We start from the raw sequence: 13,804 nt of genomic DNA, 5'->3' as shown, positions 1-13,804 counted from the left end.
GAGTCAGACCTGTCAGTATTTCTATAAGTTTTAGCAAACCATTGATGCAACATTTTTTTTTTGTCTCAGATACTGTTCTTAACTATTAAATGTGTGGTTCTATTTCACCCCTCCCCCTGTTTTTACAAAACCGTAAAAGTGTTTTTAGCGCCAGCTGGTGTACTAAACTCTCTGTGCCGATACCAACACTCAGAGTTCCTATGCGCATTGGGAGCAGCGCAGAGCATTCAACGCACCAGCCTGCACTAAAAACTGCTTCTGCTGTTTTGTAAAAAAAAAGGGGGGGGGGGGGTTGTATGTGTCAACAGACCAGCTAGCTGCCCTACAGATCTCTTCAGGCAGAACTGCCCATGAAGAAGCCACATTTCTGGTCAAATTTACTTTCAAAGCTATCAGCAGCTGCTTTCCGCAGGCAATGTAAACTGACTCAATGGTCCTGCGAATCCATCTGGCTTAGATGGCGGCTAGCCCAGTTTAGCCTGACTAGTGAGTATGAATACATGACTGGAGAGGTGAAACTCATTAGTGACCTCAAAATACTGAAGTAATACTCTCCGTATATCAAGCAGCTGGAGACCAGTGCCATAGCAGTTCTACCTGTTAATACACCAGAACTGAAACATCTCCCAGGCCTTAGCCTAAGCAGACACCTTGGATGGTTTCTTGGCTTTAAGGAGGGTAGCAAAAACTACCTTCAAATATTCCCTGCACTCTAACTCCGCACACTCAAGAGCCATGTCGTAAGACCAAAGCATTCGGGCTCTTCTAAGGCCACTGGCCCCTGAGTAAGCAGCTCTGGCTGAATCAGGAACTGGAGACATGTGTCTCTCCGACGTCAAATCAGATTTATGTACCAAGGTCTCCATGGCCAATCCAGGGCTACCAGGACAACCATTCCTGGGTGATTTGCAATCCTGCCTAGTACTCGGCCTATCATGGGCCACAGTGGAGACACATACAAGAGCTCCCTTTCCAACCAGGGTTGAACCAAAACGTCCAGGCCAGTGCTTCCTGGCTTGCATCTGTGACTGAAAAAAAATGCTCCGTTTTCTTGTTCTCTGCCATGGCCATCAAATTGAAGGTTGGGAGGCCCCATTGACGTACAATGCTTTGGAAGGCCTCTGGGGACGACGCTCACTGTGTCTGCTGCTAAGAAAATCAGCTTGCACATTATTAACTTCCACTACATGTGCCGCCGATATCACTTTTGGGTAAGTAGAGAATGACACAGGAACAAATTTGTCCCTCTAGGAACTCAATTTCCCTGTCCCATCCCTGCAAGTTTTGTCGCTGTCCCTGTCCCATTCCTGTAAGCTCTGCCTTAACTGCATAAACCTTGAACACTTATGATTTTACAGTGTTTGAGACTTGTGCAGATGAAGACAGAGCTTGTAGGAATGGGGCAGGGACAGGAAAAGAACTTGACGGGATGAGAAAATGAGTTCCCACAAGGACGGGGAAAAATTTGTCCCCATGTCATTCTCTAAAGGTGGGCCTCCATCTATCTGAATAACAATTGCACCTTACAGCATAGCGGAGTACTCTTGGTGCCTCCTTGTCAAATGACACAAGCCACCACCAGGTCATTGATTGAGAAGTCTGACAGCCTTGCCTTTCAAGAATCTCTCCAACTTTAGCAACGCTAGCCAGATGGCCTTTAGCTCTAGCCTGTTGAAGGACCACTTCCTTTGAATCAACATCCATCACCCTTGAATTGGGTAACCGTTGCAATGGCCTCCCCAGTCTTAGAGGCTGGCATCCGTCATCTGAATCTCATACAAATCCACCTGAAGGAGCATGTCCTTCAAGAGTGATTGTGAACGTAGCCCCAGCTCAAGCCAGTCCTTGCTTCCTTTATCCAAGGCAGTGGGGTCTGAAGTGAATCCCTTTTGAGGGGATCAATGGGTCACAAGAAAATTCTGTAATGGCTGCATGTGTGCTTTCGACCAGGGTACCACTTTGTGGGTGCCGTCAAGGAGCCTAGGACTTGCAGACAGTGCTACACCGTTGCAGCTGGCATGGCCAAATATCCACTATTTGACTGCAAAGCTTATGTCGGTATGTCTCTTGAAGCTAGACATGGCCTTCCATCATGTTCCATCTCAGATACTCGAGAGACTGGATCAATGCCGGGTGGAAGCTAGACATGGCCTTCCATCGTGTTGAAAAGAACCCTCAGATACTTGAGAGATTGTGGCAGTGCCAGGTGGATCTTCCGAAAATCTACAATCCATCCCAGGTTCTGTAAAATCTGGATTACCTGTGTGACTGCATTTTCTCCCTCCACTAAGTATGGGGCTCTTATCAACCAATTGTTCAGGTACAGGTGTACCTGTAACCCCACTTTGCGGAGATGCCACCACCATTACCTTGGTGAATGTTTGAGGTGCTGTTGCTTGACCAAAGGGAAGTGCCAAGAACTGATAATATCTCTGCAGCACATGGAAACTTAAAAATGTCCTGTGCTCCTGAAAAATGGGGATATGGTAGTAAGCCTCAGTCAGATCCAGGGAAGCCAGGAATTCCCCCAGTGCTATAGCCGCAATGACTAACTGTATGGTCTCTATGCAGAAACGCAGAATTTTTAGAGCTGTGTTGATAGACTTGAGATTTAGAATAGATCTCCATTCATCTGATCCTTTCTTGGGCACAACAAAATACAGTGGTGCCTCGCATAACGGACGCCTCGCACAGCGAACGCTGCGCACAACGAACTTTATGTCTTGATCCGTACAACGAACTTCGTTTCACACAACGAAGTCGCCCGAGCTGCATCCTTCCGCGCAGGCACTGCGCTTAACTGCCCTCTCTCCGCCTGGTTCCCTCTTGCCCCCCCGACTCCCCGACACGATCGGGGCAAGAGGGAGCTCAAGCCCTCTTGCCCCCCCCGACTCCCCGACACGATCGGGGCAAGAGGGAGCTCAAGCCCTCTTGCCCCCCCCGACTCCCCGACACGATCGGGGCAAGAGGGAGCTCAAGCCCTCTTGCCCCCCCGACACGATCGGGGCAAGAGGGAGCTCAAGCCCTCTTGCCCCCCCGACACGATCGGGGCAAGAGGGAGCTCAAGCCCTCTTGCCCCCCCGACTCCCCGACACGATCGGGGCAAGAGGGAGCTCAAGCCCTCTTGCCCCCCCGACTCCCCGACACGATCGGGGCAAGAGGGAGCTCAAGCCCTCTTGCCCCCCCCCCGACTCCCCGACACGATCGGGGCAAAAGGGAGCCCAAGCCCTCTTGCCCCGCCGATTCCCCGACACGATCGGGGCAAAAGGGAGCCCAAGCCCTCTTGCCCCGCCGATTCCCCAACTCCCCGACAATATCGGGCCAGGAGGGAGCCCAAGTCCTCCTGGCCACGGCGACCCCCTAACCCCACCCTGCACTACATTACGGGCAGGAGGGATCCCAGGCCCTCCTGCCCTCGACGCAAACCCCCCCCCCCCCCAACAACCGCCCCCCCCCCCAAGAACCTCCGACCGCCCCCCCAGCCGACCCGCGACCCCCCTGGCCGACCCCCACGACACCCCCAACCCCCTTCCCCGTACCTTTCTGTAGTTGGCCGGACAGACGGGAGCCAAACCCGCCTGTCCGGCAGGCAGCCATCGACGGAATGAGGCCGGATTGGCCCATCCGTCCCAAAGCTCCGCCTACTGGTGGGGCCTAAGGCGCCTGGGCCAATCAGAATAGGCCCGGGAGCCTTAGGTCCCTCCTGGGGGCGGGGCCTGAGGCACATGGGCCCAACCCGACCATGTGCCTCAGGCCCTGCCCCCAGGAGGGACCTAAGGCTCCCGGGCCTATTCTGATTGGCCCAGGCGCCTTAGGCCCCACCAGTAGGCGGAGCTTTGGGACGGATGGGCCAATCCGGCCTCATTCCGTCGATGGCTGCCTGCCGGACAGGCGGGTTTGGCTCCCGTCTGTCCGGCCAACTACAGAAAGGTACGGGGAAGGGGGTTGGGGGTGTCGTGGGGGTCGGCCAGGGGGGTCACGGGTCGGATGGGGGTCGGTCGGAGGTTCTTGGGGGGGGGCGGTCGTTGGGGGGGAGGGGGGGTTTGCTTCGAGGGCAGGAGGGCCTGGGATCCCTCCTGCCCGTAATGTAGTGCAGGGTGGGGTTAGGGGGTCGCCGTGGCCAGGAGGACTTGGGCTCCCTCCTGGCCCGATATTGTCGGGGAGTTGGGGAATCGGCGGGGCAAGAGGGCTTGTGCTCCCTTTTGCCCCGATCGTGTCGGGGAGTCGGGGGGGCAAGAGGGCTTGAGCTCCCTTTTGCCCCGATCGTGTCGGGGAGTCGGGGGGGCAAGAGAGCTTGAGCTCCCTCTTGCCCCGATCGTGTCGGGGAGTCGGGGGGGGCAAGAGGGCTTGAGCTCCCTCTTGCCCCGATCGTGTCGGGGAGTCGGGGGGGCAAGAGGGCTTGAGCTCCCTCTTGCCCCGATCGTGTCGGGGAGTCGGGGGGGGCAAGAGGGCTTGAGCTCCCTCTTGCCCCGATCGTGTCGGGGAGTCGGGGGGGCAAGAGGGCTTGAGCTCCCTCTTGCCCCGATCGTGTCGGGGGTGCCAGGGACTACACGGAGTCACCCACCGTACCACCCGATTCGGGTAAACGCAGGTATCGGTGGGTGGCTTATTTGCGGGGGGGTGCCTTATTTTACATTTTTTTCTAAAAAGGGGGGGCTGTCTTATTTGATGGCCCTGCCTTATCATCGGGGAAACACGGTAGAAAAAAAAAAAAATGAACAGTTAAGTCCCAGTTTTTGCCGCTGAGACTCTGCCCTCTCACTGTAAAATTAGACTCTACTTAGTCTGTCTTTAAATTTAAAAAATGTGTGTTGTTTTAAAAAACAATTATGTTTTTAGATGTATCTAAATAAAAATAATAACCAAAAATTTATCTTTTTTTATGTCATCTTAGCATATTTTATGCTACAGAACGAATTATTTTTTTTAACATGTATTGTTATGGGAAAACGCGTTTCACACAACGAACGTTTCACATAACAAACTTGCTCCTGGAACGGATTAAGTTCGTTGTGTGAGGCACCACTGTATATGAAGTATCTACCTGAGCCCGATTCTTCAGGTGGAATGTGCTCTATGGCTTGAATATCCAATAGTCTCTGCGCTGTAGTGAAAACTTTGCTTACTTTCTCTGGCCTGCTGGCTGGTGAATTTATAAATAAATCTGATAGAGGAAGGGCAAATTTGAGCTTGTAGCCTTCTTGAATGATATCTAGTACCCATCTCTCCATGGTGATTTGCTCCCATGCCTCCACATAGTCCTTCAAGGATGGTTAAAACAGCTAAACTCTAAAAATTAAAATAAATAAATAAATAAATAGGATTTTGGAGGAGACAACCTTAGAAACTGCCAAAAATCCCGTTTACAGACCCTCCCCCCCATTTTCCCATAGACTAACAGTCTGTACTTGCTGTGACATGTGCTGCAAAGGTGTCTCAGACTGCTTCTGCTTCTATGTGAAGCAGGAACTTGGAGAAGGATACTACCTCAAACAAAAATCAGCCTCCAACACTGAAATCTTCTGGCTGCCAGATGGAGCAACCAGCACCTGAAAGTCCCCCAAAAGGACCACTGCAGGTGTCAAATCAGTCTGCGCTCAAGCTCCTGAAAAAAAATCAGGGGGCAAGCTAGCTTTGAGGAGAATGATCCCCCAAGCTCCAAAAATATTAAGCAGGTTGGCTAACGGGATTGACCTACTACTGCAGACTTCAAGTCTGCTTCTTCTCCCAAGCAGAGTAACCCCAAAATTACTGGGAACTCTGGAACACTGAAATCCTCCAAAGTTGAAGAAAACCTGGGAAATAAAAAGTTTTAAACAGAGCAGATGAGATACACACCTTACTGCATGCATGCAGAAGAAAAAACTGAAAGGGGCAGCATACTATATTGAGGAAGGAGGAGGAGTTGAAAATTGTGATTGATACCTTCTGTAAAGCGTGCAGGTTTGGATTCACTACCCACTTGTTCAGAATGACACCTATTGCACTAGAATGCATATTACCATTTTCAGCAATGCCAACAATCAAAGTTACAGGTATATATTACCTTAATCTGGAAACTGAAAACCATAAAAAAAATACTTCGACCCTCTATTCTCCAGATTATTGGTACAATCATTGATTCTACTCACCCTGGATTACTGCAACATTATTTACTTGGGGATACTTAAAAAAACGTGAGAAAATTGAGAATAGTTCAAAACACGGCCGTCCGCTTAATATTCGGACTAAAGAAAAGTGATCACGTTAGTCCCTTCTACAAACTGTTGCATTGGTTACCAATTGAGGCGCGAATTTTATTCAAATTCTCCTGCTTCTGCTACAAACTAATCAGGGGAATGGCGCCCAACTACCTTCTACCGCACTTCGAATTCTACTCCTCTACCAGGTAGCTAGACTGACCTACAGTGTCTTTTGGAAAGAATTAAAAACCGCCTTATTTAAGAAATTCATGTCCTAGCCAGATTTTTCCCTCCATGATCAAAGCTACCTCAACTCACCTGAATTCCTTCATTCCTCTCAATAGGAACCCTATATTCTCTGTTTGCTATTATGTCCTCCTCATAATTGTACCCAGCTTCCCGCTGGTGCCCAATGTTTTTCAATGTAATATGAAAATTAAGTTAATTCTTTTCAATAACCTATGTACATCTTTCTCCTAACCATTTGGCACCTTCTAATTCACTGACCGCTGAATGTTCTCATTTCTATCTATACTCTGTAATTCGCTGATTGTACAGCTTATCTTCATTGTGAACCGCCTAGAAGTCGCAAGATTATGGCGGTATAGAAAAATAAAGTTATTATTATTATTATTATTAATCCACACTGATTAAATTTCTAGTAATAATAAAAAAGCAACATATAAACAAAAAGATAAGAGAACATATTTGTGACAGTATTCTCTCTCCCCGTGACCCAGTTTATTCTTCCTAATCCAATAGATATTGAAAATAAATTTTTATACCAGTGATCAAGAATGTCTGTTTGACCGGGAACAAAATAATACATTACTTATTTAATGGTATGGGACCAAAATCTAGTATTGGGGAAAATCCAGCGTAATAAACTCCCCATAAAAATGGCCCAACAGGGAAACAATTCTGGTTTCTACAGCAGAGAAACTTTGATACCAGGAAACACAGTAGTTAGAGAATTGTTCCTTTCAAACAGCTTCTCCCTGCTTTACTCTCCACATCACACAAACAGATTCAGGTACACATAAAAAGTACTGAAAATAATTCTATGTGTTTCCCCCCCACCCCTCCACATACATACCAGTGCTGCTTCAACCCTATTCCTGATGGCTGCCTATTCATTATTAGGCTGCTTATTTCATTTTCTTTGTTGTAAATTGTACTGTGAAACCTACTGACTGAACGGTACACCTTCAATAGGTACTATGTATAATGTTGTCCTGTGGTTAAACTGTAAAATCCATAGTTTGAATTTGTTGACAGTGATATCTAATGCAGTAAGTAGTTACTGCATGAATTAGTGTGCAGTAGCTTAGCACACAGTCCTAGTAGCCACTACCATGATACAATTACCACAGCTAACGTCATACCTGGTTATGGGGCAGGACATGGGTGAATTATGAGTGTGGACTGTGCACAGCATGCTGTCACACTTGTAGTAACTTACTACTTGCTGTCACACTTGTAGTAACTTACTACATGCAACTTAGACATGCTGTCATACTTGTAGTAACTTACTACATGCTGTCACTGTTGCACCTACCATCTCCTATTTAGTGCACTTGTGTTATCTGCAATAGTGACAGTGTGTAAGATAACCACATGCTAACTTCAGTGATTCATACTCATTCCCTGTCCAAATTAATAATAATAATAATAATAATTTTATTTCTTATATACCGCTGTACCGTGAGGTTCTAAGCGGTTTACAGTAGAAACAGAAGAAATGCAATAAGTAAGATTAATTAAGATGAAGAGAAAGTACTTAGTATGCAGTTAGTGAACTAGCACATTGTCATGCCATTGTGTTAACAGGTATGGCAGCATGTACTAAGTTATTCATTTATTAACTGCTTACTTCACTTAGTAAAAAACCCTGTGTCTAACTTAGTTCAGAAGTGCATCTTACCTTGTTGCAAGACCTGGCCAAAGATCCTGGAATGGGCAAGCAATAATCTGATTTGTATCAACAAAGTTATAAAGCTTATGTTTGCCCAAAAAATGCTGGTTTGAAACCCCTCAGCACCTAGTATCACTTGCTATTGTGGAACCTTAGAAATAGGTTGGAATGGCCTTCCCTTTGCCATTTTCTTCTTCCTAACAGAATTAAAATTAAATCCGAGTTTTATCATACCTTGTATTTTCCAGGGCTCTTCAAAGCACAGATTAAAGCACCATGGCCCCCCATTGAATGCCCAAAAATAGACATCCTTTCTGGGTCAGCTGGAAAATTGGCATTTACCAATTGAGGCAACTGCAATAAGTTGATATGAAAAAAAGATAAGAATTCAACATTTTTCAATATTTCCAGAGCTTATGCCATTTCATGTATAATCACTACTACCATTTTTTCTATTAGACCAAGCAACCTACTCTAATGCAACATCCATACAGAACCATTTTGATACATTTATGATATGAACTGACAATCCTACAGTTAAACCCATACATAAACACAGAAGTAATTTCACATTTTGGAAACCATAACTCTGGATTCTGTAACCATGTTACAGGGAAATCAACTTAGAGTTATACTGATTCACAGCTTGAATCAGCTAGCCTTAGATGTCTGTGCTTAAAACATTTCAAACCTTAGATTAGTGGTCAATTCAATCACAAACTGAATGAAAATTATTTATTTAGTACTTATGATGCAGATATTAAATGTAAAAAAACATATCATAGCGGTTTACAATCTAACCTCCCCTTTTACAAAACGGAGATAGCAGTTTTTAGCATAGGCCGGCATGCTGAATGTTCTGAGCTGCTCCCGACCACATGGGAACTCTATGAGTGTCGGGAGCAGCGCAGAGCAGTCTGTGCACTGGCCTGCACCAAAAATTAGTATCATGTTTTTGTAAAGGGGTTGGGGGGGGGGTAAATGAATTAAGATAGATAGAAAGGAACTACAATTTTTTTTTAAAGGAAAGAGACATCATACATCAGCATTTAACAGACACAATGGGGAGAGGGAGAGTAGAGGGAAGGGGAACAGAAGCCGGCTAAACCAAAAAGTCTAGAGAACTCTCCAGCTTACTCGTGAAAATCCTGGTTAGAGTCAGGTTTTAATTGCGATTTTGAAGTTTTTAAGTTGTAATTCACTCCAAATGGTTAATGGCATGAAGTTCCAGAGTGCTGGTCTCTAAGAAAAAAAAAATGGTGGTATCTTGTAGATTGAGGATGGGGGAGAACTAGACGAGAGAGAACTGCGTCTCTCTTAAAATCTTGCATGGACTCTGCCCTTGTCACTTCTATCTAATATGGCAGTCAAATTCTCGCCTCTCTCATTTCATTTTTAGAAATCAAGTTACTCTGCCATCTGCTTGCAACGTCCAGAAAAAAACAACAACTAGTCAACAACTATTTTCAAAGCTTGTCCCAATTATGTGAAACTTTTTGCCAACAGAGCTGAAGACAAACTATGATTGAGGTTCAGGAAATTTCTTGATACCTTTTCATTTCAGTAGCATATTAACCTAGTTAATCAGCCTTTGTAAATTGTGTTTCTTTTTTGTTGTTGTTTTATGTATTTTTTTATTTTTTGCAAGCTGCCTAGAACTTCCAGTTAAGGATGGTATAAAAATGGAATTTTCTTACTATATTCAACTATTCACTTTACTTTTTAAGGATGGACTGAGGCATCTTTTATTATTTATTTAATGGGATTCATTAACCACCTTTATGAAGAGATTCACCCAAGGTGGAGGGTGCTGTCAATTGCTGCCATAGCTGGTTAAACAGATAAGTCCAAAGAGACATCGTCTCTCCCCCAAAGGCAACATAGGTGCCTTGTCTCTTTAAGAAATAGATATCCAGATCCAGCTTCAGTAGTGCACACATTTACTGCTGCTCCAAAGATAGTGTAAAATTTGTGTATGCACTTGTGTATTTTACACATACACTGAAGTCCACCCCTGTCCAGCTATGCCCCCAGAATACCTAAGCAGATCATATTAAAACTAAGGGTGGGAATTCTATAAGAGATGCTTAAAGTTAGACGCCTAACTTAATCAGTAAACTGGTTTCAATAATGAACTTTAAACAAGTTCATAATTGAAAAAAAATAAAAATTTAATTGGAAGAGAGATGCCTATCTTCTTAGAAGCACTTCTACAAAAGATAGGCGCCTATTGCATGGCGTCTAGCAGTGCTAACACCTACGTAGGCATGTTTAGGAGTGAAGAAGGACTTAGGCGCCTATAATTAGGCCTTTAAAACCCTGGCCTACATTGCAGGCACCTAGCTTTTAAGTTAGGTGCCACTAAGCGTGATTCTGTATGGGTGCCTAAGTGTGACCGACATGCAATAGGCACCTAACTTTAGGTACATATCTTTTTTAGGTGCCCATTACAGAATCTGGCCCTAAGTGCACTCTTTTGTATGCCTACTTTTTAAATATACACATTGAATTTCTATAAAAGTACCCATGCATATTTAAAGAGGTCTTTTCCATTTGTTAAACAAGCTTTACATGCATAAAAGCTTTTTCAAAGAGAGGTTAAGTCATTTATGTACCTAAATATCAATATATCTGAGCAAATCAGAAATCTGAAATTTCTTTCAAAATGGCTACATATAGTATGTGTGGGGGGTCATAACATCCATACTTTGTCTAGACTAAAAAGGGCTGGACTTACTTTATATATTCAAATATAAACTGAGATGTTTGGGCCCAAAAATGGGGGTCTCAGCTTATATTTGGGTCAATGCCCCTCCTCCCCCCCTCCTGGACCTGTTGCAGGCCTCTACCAGGCCTGCAGTAAGACATGTTGGTCCAGAAGTGGGCCAGGTCAGGGGGTTCCTTCTCACTTCCTATCCCGGCCGACTCGAAAAACTTTTACCTGCCTCCCGCCTCCCCCGTGTACCTTTAAAATTCCCTGTGGTCCAGCGGTGAACCAGAGTAGAAGCAGCCTTCCCACGAGAACTCGTAGGATCCACACTAGTGGCTCTCCATGGGACAGGAGCATGGGAAGTCGATGAAGCCCTCCATGCATTGTGCGGCGGCAAAAAAGGGTGAACAGAATACTAGGAATGATAAAGAAGGGGATCATGAACAGATCCAAGAAGGTTATCATGCTGCTGTACTGGGCCATGGTGTGCCCTCACCTAGAGTACTGCGTCCAGCACTGGTCGCCGTACATGAAGAAGGACACGGTACTACTCGAGACGGTCCAGAGAAGAGTGACTAAGATGGTTAAGGGGCTGGAGTTGCCATACAGTGAAAGATTAGAGAAACTGGGCCTTTTCTCCCTCGAACAGAGGAGATTGAGAGGGGACATGATCGAAACATTCAAGGTACTGAAGGGAATAGACTTAGTAGATAAGGACACTAAGGTAGGGAGAACGAGAGGGCACTCTCTAAAATTGAAAGGGGTTAGATTCCGTACGAACGTAAGGAAGTTCTTCTTCACCTAGAGAGTGGTAGAAAATTGGAACGCTCTTCCGGAGTCTATCATAGGGGAAAATACCCTCCAGGACAAAGTTAGATAAGTTCACAATGAACAAAGAGGTACGCAGGTAGGATTAGTCTCAGATAGAGTGCTGGTCTTTAACCAGAGGGCAGCTGCGTGAACAGACTGCTGGGGCATGATGGACTATTGGTCTGGCCCAGCAGCAGCAATTCTTATGTTCTTAAGTTTGTCTCGAGCTGTGGAAATTCCTCTGTTGAAAGCCAGTGTGAAAATGGAGACTTGGCTGGCAGCAATATACTGTAGTTAAATTAAGTCCCTCAGACTGGCTTTTCCTCTGAGTAGGTTAATTTCTCTTTCAGGAGAAGGCAGGGGGCAGGTCAGCTGTAGGATAAGACAAGCTAGATAAACCCTCTGGCTAACAGAAAGTGGTTAATTCTCTCTGGGTAAGCAGGGAGGTACTGCTGGAGAGCAAGGTTACACCATTGCCTGGTACCACCTCCTGAGGGAAATGAGGACTTTTGACACAGAACTCAGTGGCCATAGATGCACATCTGCACCTGCCAACCCATCTCATCTTGGAAGCAGAGCCAAGAATTATTTATGGTAGAGTTCTGGCAACAGGTTGAGACACACTATCACTAACCATTGTCCTTTTGGCTCCCTTTTTTCCTTAGGGTGGAATAAGAACTCATACCCAGAGGTTCTTAAATAATATCTTGGCCAATTAACCTTTCCCATTGGTGATGCTCATATATTCTTAGGCATTCAGGGCACAGCACTCTTCTTGTTAGCATTCCAATGGCTAAAGTATAATAGCTGGGTGTAAACCCACCTGTGGTAAATATCTTCATACCTGGTTTGACGTTAACAAATGCCCCTATTTTGACTCTATCTATTAAGTACTTTAGGTTTCAAATTCTGTGTTTCCTACAGTGTTTTACTCTAACTGCTATCTTTGGGTTAATGAATATAGCAAAGCAGAACAAAACCTGAATTTAATTCACAAGCAAACTGCTATTTCCACACTGTGGTGGAATCCAAATCTCTAGATATATCCTGACCCCCTTCTCAAAATAAGGTCTCCCTCTTATATTCTGATCCTGATCTCAAGATGCTGATGTAGACCTTATCTTTGAGCAAGACTTCTCTAGGTTGCCCTAGTAAAATAAACTTAAGTAAACTATGATTTCAACATTGTGATTTTATTCTGAAAAAAGCTGAATAGATCACTAGCAGTTTTGGAAATCAGAAGAACCTGAAACAAGCTACCTAGTTTGGCAGAGGGAATTTACTAAATTATAGAGAGTTTGGGGAGTTTACTACATATATACTAAATTGTTCTGAGAAGCGTTATAGATCTTAAAGATAAATGGCAGACAACATTATACAAGCATTTCTGTTAAATGCCACGGGCCATGTGAGCCCTTTGAGATGCAGTCCCGGTGTTATAAGTACTTGAATGTGTTCTGTTTCTCTGAAGAAGTTGCAAAATGGGCTCCTCAGAATCAGAATGAGCTTCTAGAACAAGTTGCCCGATACCACTAAGATAAGTGGTTTTTTACATTTTGATAGTATTCATACACTTTAAAGTGTAACTTTGCACAGCATGATTTTTGCACAATAATTATAGGTGGTGGAGGAAGGCCAGTGATTGAAACTGTTGTCCGCACTGGCTGAACGGCCATTGGGCTGGTATGTGAAAACGGACATATGGTCTGAGGCCTTGCCTCTTTGCCACCAACTATCTAACCTTTTATGAAATATGCCAGATAATTAATGTCTCACATTTTGAAAAATATTTTGTTTTGATTTTTGCAACTGTTAGTTGTGATTTTTTTGTATTTTGATTTTGGATTTGTTTACATTAATTTAGGAGCCAATTATCATCTGTTTTCCTCCATTCATGTTCAAGATGTCTACACTAATTCAAGAAGGTTCTCATTAAATCAGGGAATTAGTGCTTTTTCCCAAAATAGGATAATTAGGAGTACTTTTATCTAAAACCTCAGTAGTAGACTGTTGCCAATTTATCAACGTTTTCCTAATTTCTAGCTCCGAGGACTCTAATAAGTGTTAACGATCACATAGAATCAAAGTCAATTTTCCATTTGCACTTGGGTTCAAAATACTCAAAAACCTCTATTCTACTTTTTGGAAATTATGCAGAAAGGCAATATCGAATAGAGAAATTTACCT

The 13,804-nt window shown here is 44.6% G+C and overlaps 1 protein-coding gene across 1 annotated transcript in view; it reads right to left on the bottom strand.

Annotated features, from left to right (window-relative positions):
• Window positions 1-13,804, bottom strand: part of ESD (esterase D) — a 65,623-nt gene that overhangs the window by 18,372 nt on the left and 33,447 nt on the right. The window contains exon 6 of the mRNA XM_033948777.1: window positions 8,332-8,451. Coding sequence (XP_033804668.1) covers window positions 8,332-8,451 — 120 coding nt within the window. The remainder of the gene's footprint in view (window positions 1-8,331; window positions 8,452-13,804) is intronic.

The sequence above is a fragment of the Geotrypetes seraphini genome, chromosome 6 (assembly GCF_902459505.1).
Source record: "Geotrypetes seraphini chromosome 6, aGeoSer1.1, whole genome shotgun sequence".
In the NCBI taxonomy this organism is placed as follows: Eukaryota; Metazoa; Chordata; class Amphibia; order Gymnophiona; family Dermophiidae; genus Geotrypetes; species Geotrypetes seraphini.
This window is presented reverse-complemented; position numbering and strand designations above follow the sequence as displayed.